The 17,500-nt window shown below is 38.9% G+C and overlaps 1 protein-coding gene across 1 annotated transcript in view; it reads right to left on the reverse strand.

The window, feature by feature from the left end:
• npr2 (natriuretic peptide receptor 2) overlaps window positions 1-17,500 on the reverse strand; it is a 63,216-nt gene that overhangs the window by 29,370 nt on the left and 16,346 nt on the right. Inside the window, exons 5-10 of the mRNA XM_069161284.1 lie at window positions 17,348-17,442; window positions 12,937-13,072; window positions 10,265-10,349; window positions 2,674-2,794; window positions 1,464-1,538; window positions 384-461 (exon numbers count right to left, since the gene is read on the reverse strand). Coding sequence (XP_069017385.1) covers window positions 384-461; window positions 1,464-1,538; window positions 2,674-2,794; window positions 10,265-10,349; window positions 12,937-13,072; window positions 17,348-17,442 — 590 coding nt within the window. The remainder of the gene's footprint in view (window positions 1-383; window positions 462-1,463; window positions 1,539-2,673; window positions 2,795-10,264; window positions 10,350-12,936; window positions 13,073-17,347; window positions 17,443-17,500) is intronic.

A 17,500-nucleotide genomic window follows, 5' to 3' on the forward strand; every position in this document is an offset into this window, starting at 1 on the left:
GAGTGATGATAGGATTTTGAACTTTATTCACGAAGCAATTAGAAACCCATGAAAGAATCCTAAAAGTGGAGCGGTGTGTTCTCTTCTCGGCATTTTGAATCAACTGCAGATGATTTTATGTTTTTTTTGTCAGTCTGTACTCAATAATTAGACAACACACACAAACACAGATTGTTTCTCCTTCTTTCACTGTCTTTTCTAATTTATTTTTTCCAAATCAGAATCGAGGGTTTAATGATAGAGTCTCATACGTTGCATAGACTATAACGCCCTCAGACGGATTAAGGATTGTATAAAAAACATTGATTTGACTTCAGTAATACACACATGATCAATTTGATCCAGCAAAGGAATAAAACTTTGAACATTTAGCAAAGACTTACGTGTTTGAGTTCCAGTAAAACTTGTCTTGTGAGCTCTATCCTCTTCTTGTTGACGTGCTTGATGGCCACCAGGTTCCCCTGTGAGCAAAACGAGAGGAGCAGTCAGAGGGACGGCACTGATGAAGAGTTCAGTTTTCATCGTATGAAAAGAAAAGATCTAGATGTACATAAATAAGGTTTTGAAAAAAAGGCAACGGTACAACCAAAAAGCATGAAACTGATGAGAGGAAGCGAAGCAGCGTTCAGCAGAGAGAACAGCATCTCGCAGTATAGCCTGCAGGTACATTTGGGGTCTATTTTAGTTTGCAGCAGAGGAAGAATTGTATCTGTTGTCCGCTGAGCGAAGATCAGTTAACGAAGGAAGCAGGGTGAATTCCTCCGAGCCGCACGTGACAGACTGGTGGAAAATGCTGTCGCAGAAAGTATGAAACAAGGTCGACAGTTGAGTGTGTGAACCCATGAGGGAGTTTTAACTTTAACTCAACATGAAACAAAGTTAAAACTGAAGAGCTGGTGATGGCTGCATGTTTGAAAGTGGAAACATTCTGCGTCTCACTGCTGAATAAAAAGGTTGTGTTCCAGTATTTGCAGCTTGTCAAGGCTCTTACGTCTCTGTGTTTGTGCTTTGGTTTCAAATTTAATCACCTTTGGCCCGTATTGAATTTGAGAAGTGTATCAGTACCTCCATGAGATGCTCAAGCTGTACCGTGACATCAGCATTTATATAAACAGCAGCATCATTCAGCTAAAAACAAAGACTCATCATTCAGCAGCCACTCTTTATCACATTTCCTCACACCTCCTTCATCTTTAAGCGGATAAATTAACAGCAGCAACAAGTTGATGGCCATGTCCAGACTGCGAGGCGGGGAGTGTAGAAACAGAGAAAGGCAGGAAAAAAAAAAAGAAAGAAAATTGACGCATTCTGCAGCTCACATTAAAACCAACTACCTAAATTCGCCCACACTCTTTTCTTTCTCTCTCCTCTAAAGCTCTCCGGCTTGCTCTGCGAGTGTGCACATGTGTGGGCGGGAAAGGAGTGCGCAGGAGTTGAAAATGTCAGAACTCACTAAGCCTTACCTTAAAATAGCCCGTTTTTGCAAATAGCTGATATTTTCCATGGGCAGTTATCAAGGAGCCATAGCTGGAGCCTCTCTGAGAAGGTGGAAAAGAGTAGTGAAGAGAAAAGAAATGTCAGTTAGTTTGTGTAGATTAAAGCAAAGAGGATTAAATTGTACGTTTGAGACTGTGCTTCCACTTCGCTGCAACAAAAAAAAAAGGTTCGGCACTGATGTTCTTGTCCAAAAATGTATTTCTCTGGGCAACATGAAATGGCCTTTCGCTTATATTTGAGAAAATAAAGTGTTTTCAGCTTCCAGCTCGAGTCCTTGGGCTAATGTCTGCAGTGCACACAGAGTGAATACAAATCAAGTGGGCGCGCTGCATACAGACAGCGAGTACAGTCGACTACACATTTGTATAGAATGAAAATATTGGCAACACATGGCACACTGGAAAATACATGGGTTTGGAAAATGACTGTGTTTTCCTCACACACACATTATTCCAGGAACTGGAGCGAAAACCAGTAATGAAAAAGGTGTGTGCATGTGCTTCTCATGAACGCTAGCACGTGTGGGATGAAACGCAACCCCAAAGGAGATGCATTAGTCCTCAGACAACAGGAACCTGATACTTGAAGAACGTGATGAGGTATTACACATGTAGGGACCGCGGCCAGACGAGGGCTTATTTTAACAATCATTTAATATGCGTCTGCCACTGCAAAGCCAGCCACCTTCAATAAACCACTGGGAAAGATTTCAGGAATGTGTAAACTCACAAAGGATTTGGATCCTCTCCGGGCTGCAGCTTTGCTTTTTCTATGAAAAACCACAAACTGCATTTTGATGCACAGTGCGCGTTGTGTAAACAGGCTGAAACTTCAAACATGTCAAATTAGCATTTTCGATTCCTGGTGGGTTCAATTTTACAGCGGTGGCACCTCCAGACTGACAATCAGGCCTGTGTGAACGGAAGCTGTGTACAAAGTGTTGAGTCTTTCCCACTGGCAAACATGGCAAAGAAACCTGCCGGATCAACAACTTGTTCATCACACATGAAGGCTGTGCCAGCAACACTGATGGAATAAAATGTGATATAAAACTCTGGGCTGCCAGCTTTCTGAAATCTTATGGGTGTGGCGCTTCACCTCCATTATTTTTTTTTAATCTTTTGCCACAGTAAAGTACATGAATCTGCGGTAACAGCGGCATTTCTTTAGGTCTACCTGTGAGAGGGTGAGGCGGCTGCCAGCTCGTTTGTGGTATTTATTGGGGCTCTCGAACTGAAGGTCCTCCCACCGAATCCTCCAAAGCATTCCAGCCAGCTCTTTCTCCAGCTTCAGTTTCCTGCACAAACGGAAAAAGCAGGTGGTGAAATCAGCAAGGATACGGCAGCACAAAGACCTGAGGAACCATCAGTAGTGTTTGGGTTGGGGTTCCTGCAGAGGTCGCGAGCTGATGTTTTTACCACAGAGTTTATGACTCTATTGGCTGGATATAAATAAATTAATAAAAATCCTTCACAGGCAAAGTGCTGTGAAATTCACCGAATTATTTTGAGGAACTGGTGCTCCATTTTTACAGCTCCCTTTGATTCTGGTGGTATTTCCTGTGATAGCAGTCACATATCTGATTACAGAATGCTTCACATCCAGCATTTGCATGTACCTATGTCCATGTGTTGATGCATAACTACATGCCTGCATGCAGGCTTGTGTTTTTCTTTTGTCTTTTTCTTTTTTTTAATTAAGCTTTAACTCTTTGCTATACTTATTAAAGTTTGGTGGAAAATTACTTTTCCAGGGAAATATCTTTATTGTACTGGACAAAGGGCTCTTTCTTTGGAGGAAATGCTATAATTCGGAACATTTGACAGCCATACTGTAATTTAGTGAAATCAATGGCTCATCAACTTAATGTAAATAGACACACTGGTGAAATAGTCCTTAAAATAAACTTCAATCATCATGTGTCACTTGAAATGATGAGTTGATTGAATGTAATACTGAACATTCTTGAAACGTATTAAGGTTCTTGTATCTCCCTGCTTGTGCTGTATTAGAGTTCAAACCCCAGTCTATCTTCTGTTTGAAGTAAAGGTACACGATGGAGATTTGTTCTGATGACTCACAGGTCTTTTTCTTCTGTGAAAAATGAAAAAAACAATAACCATGATTAGAATCCACTTGAGTTCTTCCTCCCACTCTCTTTATTTTTAACAAACTCACAAAGTGTGGATTCACATGTCCTAACCTTAGCTCAATACTATCACGGCTGCAAAAACAGTTTCCACGTCACGAACTATAAACATTTTGGCTTCTTCACACAGACAACATTAAATGGAACTAAAGACCAGTTCAACATGTCTTACATTATATATCCTTTCAGTTGTAACAACAAAGTTGAGTATGAAAACTGCCATATTCCTCACTATGGGCTCTAAACCAGAGCGTGCAGCTGTAAACAGCTGTGTCAACAGGTAATGCACGAAGCATTATAATGATGTATTTCAGATTCTTTTACATTTTGCATTAAAAAAAAGTGGTCATTTTCAAACAGTACCGTCAAACTAAGTAACTATTTGTCATCAGCAGAGTTTGTAATGGTCCGTTCCTCAAACATTTATATAGCAACAACACAGATGGCAGCATTTGTAATCATGACACCGTAAAATGATGTAAAGTTTTACATAGTAAACCACACTACAGAGTACACAGAAGCTCAGTGGGATATTTTCAAATGAAAGAAGCATTATTGGTGAAGGGATTCGCACAATAACGGTCGTTACAGTTTGTCTAGAGATCATTTCAGCAGCATTTGCCTCTAAATGCCACTAAATCATTAGCCACTAAGATGAAATGGCCATATTCTGACTGTATTCTGTCTTGTCTTTGTGTTTAAAATGAAGAGTTTGGCAAGTCAGACTGCTCTTTGTGTTGACAGTGATGCACACTGAAACCCTGGTATGAAAATGAAGCCAAAGAAATCAAAATACAATGTAACAGCTTGTTCAGTCAAGAAGATAAATTCACTAAACAACTAATAAACTTCCAAAAAAAGGATAGGCCACGAGTTCACCTCTCACAATTCCAACTCCTGAGGGAACATATAAAACACCTGCAGCCTACTTAACTGACAGAGCTGATTTATCATGAATTACCTGATCCAAATACTGAAGGTATATTAGGCTTATAAGCTTCTGTTATTGAGATGATCTGAATGAAAGTTTAACTGGGAGGATGACTCCTTAAACTACCATGACACGATCTGTTAGAGAGCAGACGGACTCTGCTGGAGTTGTGGCCGAGCAGACAGCAGCTTGCTACGAGCTCTTTGACAAGACAACAGGCAAGTTTCATTTTTGGCCGGACACCACATTACTGATGGCCAAAATGGCCTGTTGTTAAAGTTTTACCTTTGGTCAACCTAAACCTCAACCTCTTCCCAACTACAGGAAATTGTTTTTTGCAGTGCCTGACGTGACTCCAACCAGTTACCTGTGCTATGCATAACCATCACCATAACTATAACCATAACCATAACTATAACAATAACTACAACAACAATAACTAAAACCATAACTATAACCATGACATAACCATAACCATATCCACAACCATGACCCAACTTGAGCACCGACATCTGCCAAGAGAGGGGGCACTACAAGCACCAGCAGGAGAGTGTTGAACATTTACAAAACACCAGCTATCATTGTTATTCTAAAGAGAAACAAGTTTTTGTTCTGCATTGGTCGCCACCAATCTGAAACTCTTAAAGTGTGCCACATTGACAATCTTTCATACCAATCTTCATAGCCCGATTTCACCAGTCGACAAAGCTATCTTTTTTGTCCAGTCTTGATATGACGCCAGTTTGACATTATAGTTATGGTAGTGAAGCAACACACGCAGACCAGTTTGTTTTTCATTCATCATTTAGTTCAAGCAGCGGTCAGCAGTGACTGGCTATGTTCTTAAAGGACACCGGGGACATCAGCACAGAGCTACGATGCAGCACATACACAATAATAAAGTTGCAACTGACGAAAGTAACCGGTTAAATACCAGCCAATGCCAATGCATTAAACTGTGCTCAGATCAGCCCAAGTACTCATTGTTATGATCGGCTTGGGGCCTTTCCCAGTTGTGTTATGTTGTGCCAGGTTAGCTTACACTAGTACCCCATTCTGACCAACACAGTGGCATCGCTTAAAACCGGCTCTGTAAATGGGTCACCCAGCATTTGATGACCCAACTGCACGACCCACCATTCATCCAGGGTTGGATTGTACACTGGCCGGCATTGTTGACCCAGTGCTGCTGACACATAAAGCACAATTCAGTGATGCGGATGTTTGTGTGGACACGAAGCAGTAAAAGGACAAACTGGAAGGCAAAACTACCACTTTTACCTTGTGATTTTTAATAATTAACATACATTGAGTAGACTCGTGTGAAACATGGCTGCAGTCTGATAAAACATGAGGTTTGAGTTACGGTTAGTGTTAGTTTAGGTTGTGTTGTGTTTGGCACATTTTACAATGTCACCAAGTTGGAATAAAATTAGTCTCATTTATTCCAGTGTCATTTTCAAATAATTGCACCATTTACTGTTTTATTCCTGGTCTGTTCTGTCTAAATAGAGCATTATAGGTGGATGAACTAATAAGGATAGAAAGTGTTTCTGCAAATAAGCCAACCCAGACTAATTAATCGCATAATTTTCTAATCAGAGATATTTTTGACATGTTTTGAGTTATTTTTGTTTTGAGCATCAGTGTGATTGGCAGCACCACAGAGAGGAAGAGGCATTCCAAAGAAACAAGACATCTGGGGCAAATCTCACAGGACCTGTTGTTTCTTGACACTGAATGATTTACAGCAAAAACACATTCATAAATAAAACTCGATAGGTTTGGAATTCACAGTTTCCTAGCTCCTTTTTTTTATTATTATTATTTTGTTTGTTTTGGTAGGGGGGGTAGCGGATTCATTTTCAGTTTGAAACACTTAGAAATGAAAAATGAGCAGAGCCCACACATTCCAACCCAATCTAAAAGGTGTAAAACACTTCCAGATGGTGGCAGGAAATTATTGCAGCGTTTGCATATGATCGTGTTTTAGCCTTTCCCCGAACCATCGAAAAGTAGCTTGTTTTTTTTTTTTTCATTCGCCACTTTTTCACCAGTACAAGCTGTGTTGTCGCACAGTCCACAAACTCAAAGTTAATTCTGATGCTTGTTTGTGTGTACAGACACTTCAAGCCGTGCCTATGCGCGAGCAGTTTGAGAGCAGGAAACACCATTAAACCACCGGTACCCTCCAGCTCCCTCCACCACCACCACCACCACCACCATCACCAAAAAAAAAAGAGGCACTTTTCTATTTAAAGAGTCTCGTTTGGAGACCTCTGGCAGCCAGAGGGGCAAAGTGTGGAGCTCCACACTGGGCCTATTGTTTCATGAGTCCCATTTGTGAATACCTCTGCTGGACCAACCCCTCCATTAAAACAACAGAGCTGCTGCTGCTCTGCTCAACATCCCCTCACACTGCTGCTGCACACCAGACTCCAAAGTCAACTGACCTTCCAGCTGCTTAAATATAAAGTGGAACAAATTTAACAGTCGCTCCATGAAATGTAAAAAATTTGTGAGTGTTATTTTGCTGTAACCAGATTGTGTTTGCACACTTCAAACACATGTCTGTCTAAGCAAGTCAGCTGGTCTGTTTTCTACTCCTGTAGTGTTATTTTTTTCCCCCAAGAATGAACCCGTGTTGTTTATTTCTCTTATTTCAGGTACTCACACATATTTAAATTCCTTGGAAAATCATTTTGTTTTAAGAGGAAATTAGGTTTAAATCTAAATTACCTATTAAATATTTAAACGGTTTGCTGAAGTGTTTATGTTTTACCACAAAGCAATACAACGAAGCAGAAGATTCATTACACAGTCTCTTTTATTAAATTGCATATTCACCAAATTTTACTACTGTGGAAATAGTTGTGTCAGAACAGTAATCTGATACCAAAACTATTGAACCTGCAACCCTTTTCTTATACAAAATACATCGGTAATTTCACAGTATAGGTTTTCCCTAAATTTATCTAATTTTTTAATTTTGCATTTCTGCCCAATGAATTAGATTAAAGCCCCCAAAATCTATATTCCCCCAGAAGTGAGAGATTTAATTAATCTGAGTATAACATATTTTGCTATAAGTAACAAAGCTGTAAGCAGCAGTAAGTATCTTTAGAAAATATAATATTTTTCTATTAATTTGTTGTCATTAAAAATATAAAAATTTAATATTAATATCTCAGTCATGTAAATTGCACCTTAAGGTTGAGGAACTCTGGGTTTTCGTCTGATTTGACTGACAGTGACAAAACTCCAAAATGCTTCAGACATTTTAGTGGTGTTTTTGTAGGTCAAGTACTGAAAATGGAGGCCCCTCAGCAGCTGGTTGATCTTTAAGGCGGCTGTAAACAGCTTGGCCTTCCGCCTCTCTGTCAATCAGTAAAGCTCCACTGGTGTCTGCAAAAACAGGAATTGATTGGTTAGCCTTCGGTATCAAACAGAGCCGACGCAGAAAGAAAATCTAATTGTGACTGATGGCGAGGTTTAGGCAGGAGATTTACTTTTTTAGTTTCATGGAGTTTAAGTATGAAGTTGGCTCAAGATCCAATGAACAACATGTTGAGGCCTGTGCCAAACAGTTTTCCATGTATAAAACTGTCATTTCTGTAAATGAATCTAAATATAGTTGGACCGGGGCAGAATGTTCAAAACTGTGGGACAGGATCACAGAGTTTCCCTGTTAGATTCCCATAACAGAAATAGATTCTTGCTGCCATAAAGTCTCTAAATGTTACACTTGGATCCCAGATTAAAAAAAAAAAAAAGGAACCCGGGAGAATTAACTTACCGGCCAAGAGTCCAGGAAAACTAGCGAGCTGGTTGGGAAACCATGCTGTGTTTGCTGAACTGTGAGCTGCAAAAACAGAGAAGAGGATGTTAATTGTTTTCCGTTTTAAGTTCCCACTCTGCATGTAATTATCTGGTGGTTATTTAATATTGGGCATGATCAACTCAGGTTGAGGTTTGGTGGATTTACCTCAGATGGATAGGTGCTCCTCCGCCTTTCTTCCACCATTCCTCTGATCAAAATCCATTCTGATTGGCTGGTGATTAACACTTGTTTGTGTTAATGGTCAGTATTAGAAAAATGATCAGATTACCGGTGGGATTTGTTAGTTAGAGCTGTGCAGTGATGTGTAAATCAGTGTGTTTATTAGTCATTAAATGCCTAGGTAAAGAAACCATTGAAGAAGTGGTGAAAGAGGGAAAAATAAAAACATTAATTTTCTTTCATTACATGCAGATATTACCCATGACATTAAGCAGGGCCTAGAAAAACCCTTTCCCTAACTTAATTACTTGGGGCATGCATGATTTACTTCTTGCGTAATTAAATGAGGCTTAATACCACTACACAAACATGTCGACTGTGCCACTTGGGACAGTGTAACGATTTCATTTGAATTAGTTTTTACAGCTGAATGCCGAGCACCAAGTTATAACCATTAGAAAAGCAGAAGGCAATAATTCTATCTTAAACATACCACTGAAATTAGCTGCTTGGGGGCTGCAATTACAGCTAAATACAAACACTTATTTAAACACCACACAAGGTTAAGCCCTGTTTATTTTTAGCTTCAAACTACAGTACATTGCATACATAGTGAACACAGTCTATAAGATTTCTAATTAAGATGCCACTTATGATGCTGTAACTTGATGTTGTTTGTGTTATTCAGTTCTTGCTCTGTTCAGGAATAATTTGCTCCAATACACAACTCAAGATTTTGGGATTTAAGGGGTACAATTCCTTTTGTGTCTCTTCGTGAGTCCCAAAAGAATGAAACAAAAGTCACTCAAATAAAAGTCAAGTGTGAAAATCTGCCAGAAAAGGAAAATTATTTTTAACCTGCTTCTAACATCCGTCAACTTGTTTCAAGTCAGTTGGCAGGATTTTTGAAACACTGAGGTCATAAGTGCAAATTCCTTCGAGCCCCATGCCTCAAACTTGTGGTTGTAAAGAACATGTTCCCAGTGGATAGCTACAGTCCAGCTAGATACCAAGTTTATTTATTTAACTTAGATTCCTAATAACACAAAATTTAAATTTCAGGCTTTATGAGTGTCCTCCATACACTGAAGCACAGAGGATGTACTTCCAATGTTGCCCTCAAAAATGACGTTTTCTTTGCAGTGTAAAAAAAAAATCCAGCATCTTTGTGCTTCATCTAATATAATTGTACACAACTTGATAAACCAAAGGATGTATGAGAACCTACAAAGAAACATATAATCCTTTGAGTGAAACGCAAACATCAACTCAGCAGCAATATGTGAATTATTAGAAACGGTGGCGTTCAGCTTTTAACCCAGCACATAGAAAATAAAACCACAATGAACACACTAATGATCACTAAGTGAGAGTAGCAGTAAGCGTTGTTTGCAGCCAGTAAATGAGCTCACTTGGCAGCTTAAACACACTTCACCGCTGCTGTAATACCGTCACCTGCTGAGCGGTTGCCGTAGCAACAATCATGTAAATACCACATAGCACCGATAGCAACACGATCCATAAATCCTGCTTCAAACATGTGTCCGTCTCTCACTCACCCTCTCGCTCGCTCTCTCTCTCGCTTTTTCTTTCCGTCTTTGAGTGAAATAAATCACATCCGCACTTCTGCTGTTGAAGGTAAAATCAGCACAGACCAGACGCATCAGCTGAACGCGTCAAAACTCACCTGTAAATGAGGAAACTCGAGATCCCAAAAATGATGAGCGCTAAACCGGAACCCACAGCTACAATACCCAGAACTGGCATTTGACCTGGAAACAGCAGGGAAAAACAGAAAAAAAGATTAGACACTCGGCTGTCCCTCACATGTTCAACAGATGTCCACATTCATGTCTTTGAAAATGAAGAAATAAAAATGGAAGCTGTGAAAAACACAGTTGTGACTTTCTCAAGGAGAACAGCTTCAGCAATCCGTCAAACCACAAACACCGGCAACAATTTCACACAATTACACAGCTCTTACGATCCTGGTGGATATTTAAAACCCTAATTACACCACCTCCTGTAAATCACCAGATAGGCTGATAGTCATAATTAGAGAAATATAATTTCTAACACTAATCAACACCAGAAAAGGTTTCACTTCGCCATCATTTATAAAACAGTGAACTGAAGATTTCTAACTTACTAGCAATTAAAGTCTGTGCCGAGTTCAGGTTTGGGTCAAACTGTAGAATAAAGTCAGAAAACACAGTATTTTCTAAATTTGAACATATTTCCTCTCAGTGGATTTGTTTGAACTGAAGTCACGCTGACAAAGAATGACCGTTTGTCAGGATTGTGCTCTTTTACGTGTAAATACAATAAAATAGAAATCCATAAGAGTTACGGAGGAAAATTAAAAAGAGATAATAAAATGGATATAAACTTTCGTATTTACAGAGCTGGAGTCAGGACACATTTAGTCTAGCTTTGCATAAAGGGGGAACAGCTCGCATGGCTCCATCCAAACTGTTTATCGCCACGCTAGAAACTCTGAGAGGCAAAACTGAGGCACAGTCCCACCTGGGAACGATGCAGGGATGTTTCAGTGTGATGTTTTTTGGGGTTAATTTGTTCCCCAAATGTTCTTCTTCAAAGTTCATTAATGTTCTCATTACTTTTCAAAAACATTTGTATCGTGTTTTTAAAGTACGTTATCCCAGAAAATAATAATTCTGGAAACATTAATAAAAAAAAGAAAATTTTTAAAAAACTTGCTATTGAAAACATTTCAAGAATTTGGGATTAAAGTTCTGACAATTTTATGAAAAACATTTTAAGAATGTTTTGAGAAGGTTATCTGATTCCTATTCTGGGGGTGGTGCTAATGCTAATGCTACAAAACTAACATGCTCACAGTGACATTGGCCTGATTACTGCACCAGCTGAAATATCCAGAGAGGATATTACAATTCATGCTAAAAATTAACACCAATTCACTTAAACTTTATTGAAATTAAACTGTATTAATCCCTGTACAGCTAGATTGTATGCAGCAGCTCCTCACCCAGATCAACAGATACACTTGATAGTTAAAACATGAAACGCTCTCAGCTTTGAAAGAAATCAAGGGCAACCAACTTAAAAAACTAAATGGAATTGTTGAAATATATAAAATATTATAAAAACTATAACTAAACAATGATCAAAAAGGATAAACATGTGAACCAAATGTAATGAAATTCCACACAACAGCTGACATACTAAATATGTCTTTGTCATGGTGGTGCTTTAGGAAAAGGATCATTAGAAGTCATCATTCAAGAACCATAAATGTCTGTCCAAAGTTTCAAAGGCAACCCATCAGACAGATTTCACGATATCACAGTTTTAAACGAAGTGCTGGACTGATTGGAAAACTGAGCAACACCGACACACTGCGTCACCGACAGCGAGAACGAACAGTCTGTTCATCCGCTCAGCACCGCTGCAGCAAGTGTTGCTGTGTAGTATGCGGGCACAGTTTCTGCTCACCATACAGGCATGATGGCACGAAATCTGGCAACTTCTCCATGATGACAACACATTTCGATAATGCACCCGTTGAAGCCGCGCTCTGATGACCTCTCTGTTCTATTAATTGTACGTTTCCAATGCTTGTAATTCACTTCTTTTATCTCATTCACTTCATTTAGAAATTGTGTAACTGTTAATATATTTTTGCAAATTCCTGAACATTCATTGTCCTCTGTGCTGAAAGCGACACTGGGGAAGTCGACATCCAAAATATTTGCAGTTGGCTTCAGACCTGGGGACGGAGTCAGATTTATTGCTCCTCCACTAATTGTCCTGTCTTCATACCAAAATAGGTTTATAATTGCAGTGGTTCCTGCTCAGTTTGTCATCTGTAACGATCTGTAAACTGTCACTGTTCATACAACAAAGACCACTTCCAGCACTTATCTTTTACTGCTTATCATTCCAGCATATAATACACTTCGCTCTTTCACTTTATTGGAGGAGTGAGTTGGGATGACATGAAAGAAAAACAAGCCATTTATCATCGCAGCAGCAATGGAAATATCCCCTGCCCTGTAGAGAAGACAGTGATAATAGAAACAATGCATTAGTGCACTGTAATATCCAGCTGATGAGCAATCCTATCTCACCCAAGTCAAGAGAAAGAAAATGCCGTTCAGTGCGAGATCATTTTACTTTATGTCAATGTGTGTGAACTTCTATGTCATAATTGTTTTCAGGAAATCCGCGTGTCCATTGGTCAACCTCGATGTTGCTTGTTTGTTGATGACATTTCACCTGAGAGACGAGCACAATCATCTGCAGGCAGGTTTCCACCCCGGTAGAAGGGTTACGTGTTTGACTACATTCTGATGGATCAGGCAGGAGTCGCCATACCGTCGTTGCAGGAGGGGTCGTCTGTGGAGAAGACACATGGGGGGTTATCCAGCGGAGGGCCACCACTGGGCCAGTGTATCTTCTCTGTCTGGGACCAAACGATCTCTTTGTTGGTTCCATTGTAGTAGGCAACGAGCTGCAAACAGAAGACAGAAACAACTTAAAGAGGTGGATGAAAAGATACCTCAGAAATCTGTCGTTTTTTTTCACACAACAAAGAAAAACTACTTTGATGCTTATACAACGTACGTCCCAAAATGGAACAATATTCTTTTAACTAATCTAACAGATAATATTTTACAAAGGCTTTGATCAGAATAGTTTCCTGTATCACAATTTTTAGACTAAGTTATTTAATTACTTTCGATGCTTCTCCTTCTCTTTCCTGCTAAGTGCATGTGACGTATGCAGTGGATTTTATTATTTTCGTTCTTTTGCTAAAATGGTATTTCTCCTAAATGTGGTCTTTTTTTGAGGCACGTCTTGACATTGGAGATGTAATGAATTGGAATCAAGGCTCCACACCTTAGAAAACAACATATTAGGTCAGAGGGACCAGTGTGGCCCGACCCAACGTAGTCCCTGGTCAATTGCAACCAGGAAGTGAAGGCAACTGGGCGACAGTACGAAGGAAGTATAGCCCTAAAAATGTTCCCACGAGTCTGATTCTGTCGGATCTTTCTTCCTGTTAATGGGGGAGTTTTTCCTCCCCACTTTTGTCAAATACTTGCTCCTGTCGTAATGTTTTAACTGTTGGGTTTCTCGCTATAATATTGTGAGGTCGTGGCCTCAGATGTGCGTGTTGAGATGAAGCGCAATGTGAATACAATTTTATTGAGTTAAATTTGTGAAATGGAAAAATACAATAGGTGATTGTTAAGTTAAATAGTGACAGGACATGGGAAATTCTAGGAAAGCAACTGCGTATCATATTCACAAGGACCATTATTCTTCTGGGATGTATTTGCTTTAAAACTTAACAGTGGTTTTGCAGCTGAGAACCAGAACTGGTAAAACGGCTCAGACGTGAGGTCTTAGCTAGGAACAAGTGTATTTTGACATAATTTTAATAGTTTGGAAAATAGAGCCAGACGCATACAGTAGTTGTGGTTGCAGATTTGTATTTCATGGAAGTGTGCCCCTCTAGTGTGACAATATGGTCAAATAATTAAGTCACAATCAATGAGAAAGCATTTTTATATCTTAATATAACAAAACACATATGTTGTGATTGCACAATAAAAAATAATTTAAAGATCAAAGGCAAATTATTGACATTAATTTTGAAAATAATATTCTGGTGTTGTACATCCTGCCATTTCTGTGTAAAAGATTTAAGTTAAACTCCCGAAGGAACTGCAGCCACACGGGCAGTATTCAACTAACTTCCTGAATAGCTCATCTGTGAGAGCTTTATTTTGACGGTACAGCATCTGTTGTCCTGCTGTGAAACACGACTCCTGTGTTTCCCTATAGCTGGAGTTTTTTTTATGTTTTCCACCCCTGGTCCCAACACGTTGTGTCTTCTCTGCTAAAACCTCAAAGGCCGTCACCCCCAGCTGAAGGTCATCAAAACGATGCCGAATGTAATGGGTGAAGGGGCAGAGGCCGCAAAGTCTGAAATAGCTCAAGTATTTTGGTTCTGGGGTTATGTTTACTGCACTCCACTGCCAATAAATCTCCTCCAACAATTCACTTCATCTGAAAATATGTAGTGAAAATACATAAATGACAATATTTGTACCGCGTGGCCAAAAGTTTGCAGGTACCTACACACTACACATATGTAATGCTAATCTTTTTATGGACCTTGCTTTCTGCCAGTCTCTCGCTAACTATTGCCACAAACAAAAAATAACACTGTATGCCGAAGAATTAAAGGGCAAATCTGTTAATTTTACACATTAAAGTTTGGTCACTGGGAAGTTCTCCTGCCTGCGTGTAATGTTATATAAAGCTTTTTGTGTCTCCAAACACAAAGTCAGAGTTAGCATCTCAAGTCCAACTGTTGGCAGTTGCATTGTGGGTAATGTATGGCGCCAGGATTTAACAAAGAAGAAGAATGTGTGGAATGAATAAACAATATCTGCTGTTTTAATGCATACATTTCTTGAATTCGTCTTTGAATTATGTTTTTTAAACTATCCATGATTAATCTGCTGTTCAAGAAGTGAAATGCTGAGTTGAAGGATTTCTGTCTGAAGACGGTTGTGTTACATTTCAGTAATTCATTGTGACCATAGCAATGTCAATTGGACTGTTCTTCATTATAACACTTATACATCTTTAATTTTGTCATGCTGGAGTCTTTTTCCATAATTAGTAACATACGTAGTCACGAATTTGATGGATCATTGGGAAAAGAAGAAAGTTTTAACAAAGAAAACAAACAATACTTAATATATATACTGTATATATATTCAGCAATCCATCATAATGAATTAGCCTCGGTCATTTCAATGGATGGATATTTTTATTTAGAAAATTAAATTCAGACATTACCAACTAAACATTAAGTAGTCTGAGATTCTGAAAGCAGAAACCACTCCTGTGATGTTTTCAATCAGGCTGCTGGTTACTCGGGTCAATTGGCCATGTGAATCGACCAATTTAAAAGCCAAGGATAAATGAGACCAGGAAGTCCCGCTGACAGCCTCTGAGGACCGCTATGAAATTCTAACTGAAGTCAAATGAAGCTGACCCACTTCTCCTACCCTCAAAAAAAAAAAGCACTGGAACATTTCACAGTGTTCGCAGAGCACAATATGCACGCATATTTTCATCGGACTATGAGGGATATTTGAGGTTTTATGCATCTTATCATTAGAGAAGTCAAAATCCCAGAATATCTCACAGGTAATAATATCCACTCTCCGTACATGATGTTGAACATTTGATTTAACTGCAACTACCACAAGTAGACAAGCAAAGGTTGTGGTTTTAAACTACACAGTTAATTATGGAGCAGAATTTTAAGAAAATACAGTAATTAGGGGAACATGAAGTGATTGTCAGTAATTATTCTGTTTAAGCCATTTTACACGGACTCAAAATGACTCTTGGAGGAGTTCATAAAGAATTTTCTCACTGGGATTATTGATAACAAAGACTGTTTTGTAGGAATCACATGCAGTTTTGTTTTTTTTATTTAAAGACCTACTGCATGCAAATTCAAAGCTTTCCAATATATATATATATTTTTTGTTTTTATCAATACTGCTCTGCTTTAAACCTTAGTAAGAAAAACAAAAGCTTGTACTGAGCTTGTACTTTGATTAAAAGCCATGAAATTAAATAAATAATTAAACAAAAATAACAATTTCAAAAATCTACTTTTTGTTTCCCCTGCTGCACTGTTCCACTGTCTACAGGGCCAGGTATTACACCTCAGCCTTTCTTGTTTTGGAGTTGTTTTTTGGTTTAATTACACAGCAAACAGTGGAGAGATCAGAAGAAAAGAGGGTACAGAGAGTTGGGAAATGACGAGGGCACAAATGCCCCCGATTGGACGCACACTAGGGAGGATGCAGTTCACGGTCAGTGTCTTAACCCCTTGATCACCACTATGGCACAAAATGGGTTTTGTAGAAAAATATGTTTATATTTCTGAAAAAGGGTGTTTAAAAAAAGTGATTGTTGATAGTGAAACTCGGGTAACTCCAGTAACAGTGTGCATACTGAAAAACCTAGCACGCAATAGCAAGAGTACCGACTAAGTTGCTTATCAGCTTAGTCCATACCCGACAAACAAACAAATCTGCTTATGAATTTATTCATCTGTGTGCCATTAGTTCATGTTATTCCACTATCTATCATCACAGTCCAAACGGAGGTACGTTAGAAAATAAATACATGTGAATGTTAACACACGTTTCTCTGTGAATCAACTCATTCTGCCAAAGTTTTGTTTGACTATACACTCTGCAGTATACATAAAAACTCAGTCCAGTAAAGTGTAATTCGATTTTAAGGTCTTTAAAACAACAAAAACATCAGCTCTTCTGCTGAAGGAGGTGCTGAGTAAAAGCTAATATTAGGGTTTGTTTTGCAGCTTTTGATGCACCAACTTCTTTTAAATATGTTCCTTCCAAATATGAAATCCTATATCACATTTCAACAGACATTTACTTTAAAAAGGAATGTTAAAGGTTCTTTTAATGCACAATGTTTGTGTTTTTTTCTCACTCCAATTACTGAAAATGATTGGCTTCTTTGTAATAAATTCGAAACTGGAACTTTCTTTTATTTGGCTACAATATAAACTGGCAGGGAGACACTGAGTCAACGTTAAAAAAAAATTGTCTGATTGATTACTTCAAACTTTTGAGGTAATCTAATGTTTTTCAGTCGAGTGCCCAATCTCCTCCAATATCAGTCACAGCCTCAGTGAAACAGTAAATCCATGGCCTACCCCGTACTCTCCAGTCTCCTGATTGGTCATCGCCCACAGGTTGACATCGATATTTCTGGCGTTTTTGTCGTCTGTAGAAACAAGTCCTGTCACTCCTGAAAACACAAACAATAGCCACATTACAGGTGTGACTGCGTATCATAATTCATGGTC

This window comes from Embiotoca jacksoni, unplaced genomic scaffold (assembly GCF_022577435.1).
Source record: "Embiotoca jacksoni isolate LCO1_2020_lvr unplaced genomic scaffold, fEmbJac1.0.p SCAF_10, whole genome shotgun sequence".
Taxonomy (NCBI): Eukaryota; Metazoa; Chordata; class Actinopteri; family Embiotocidae; genus Embiotoca; species Embiotoca jacksoni.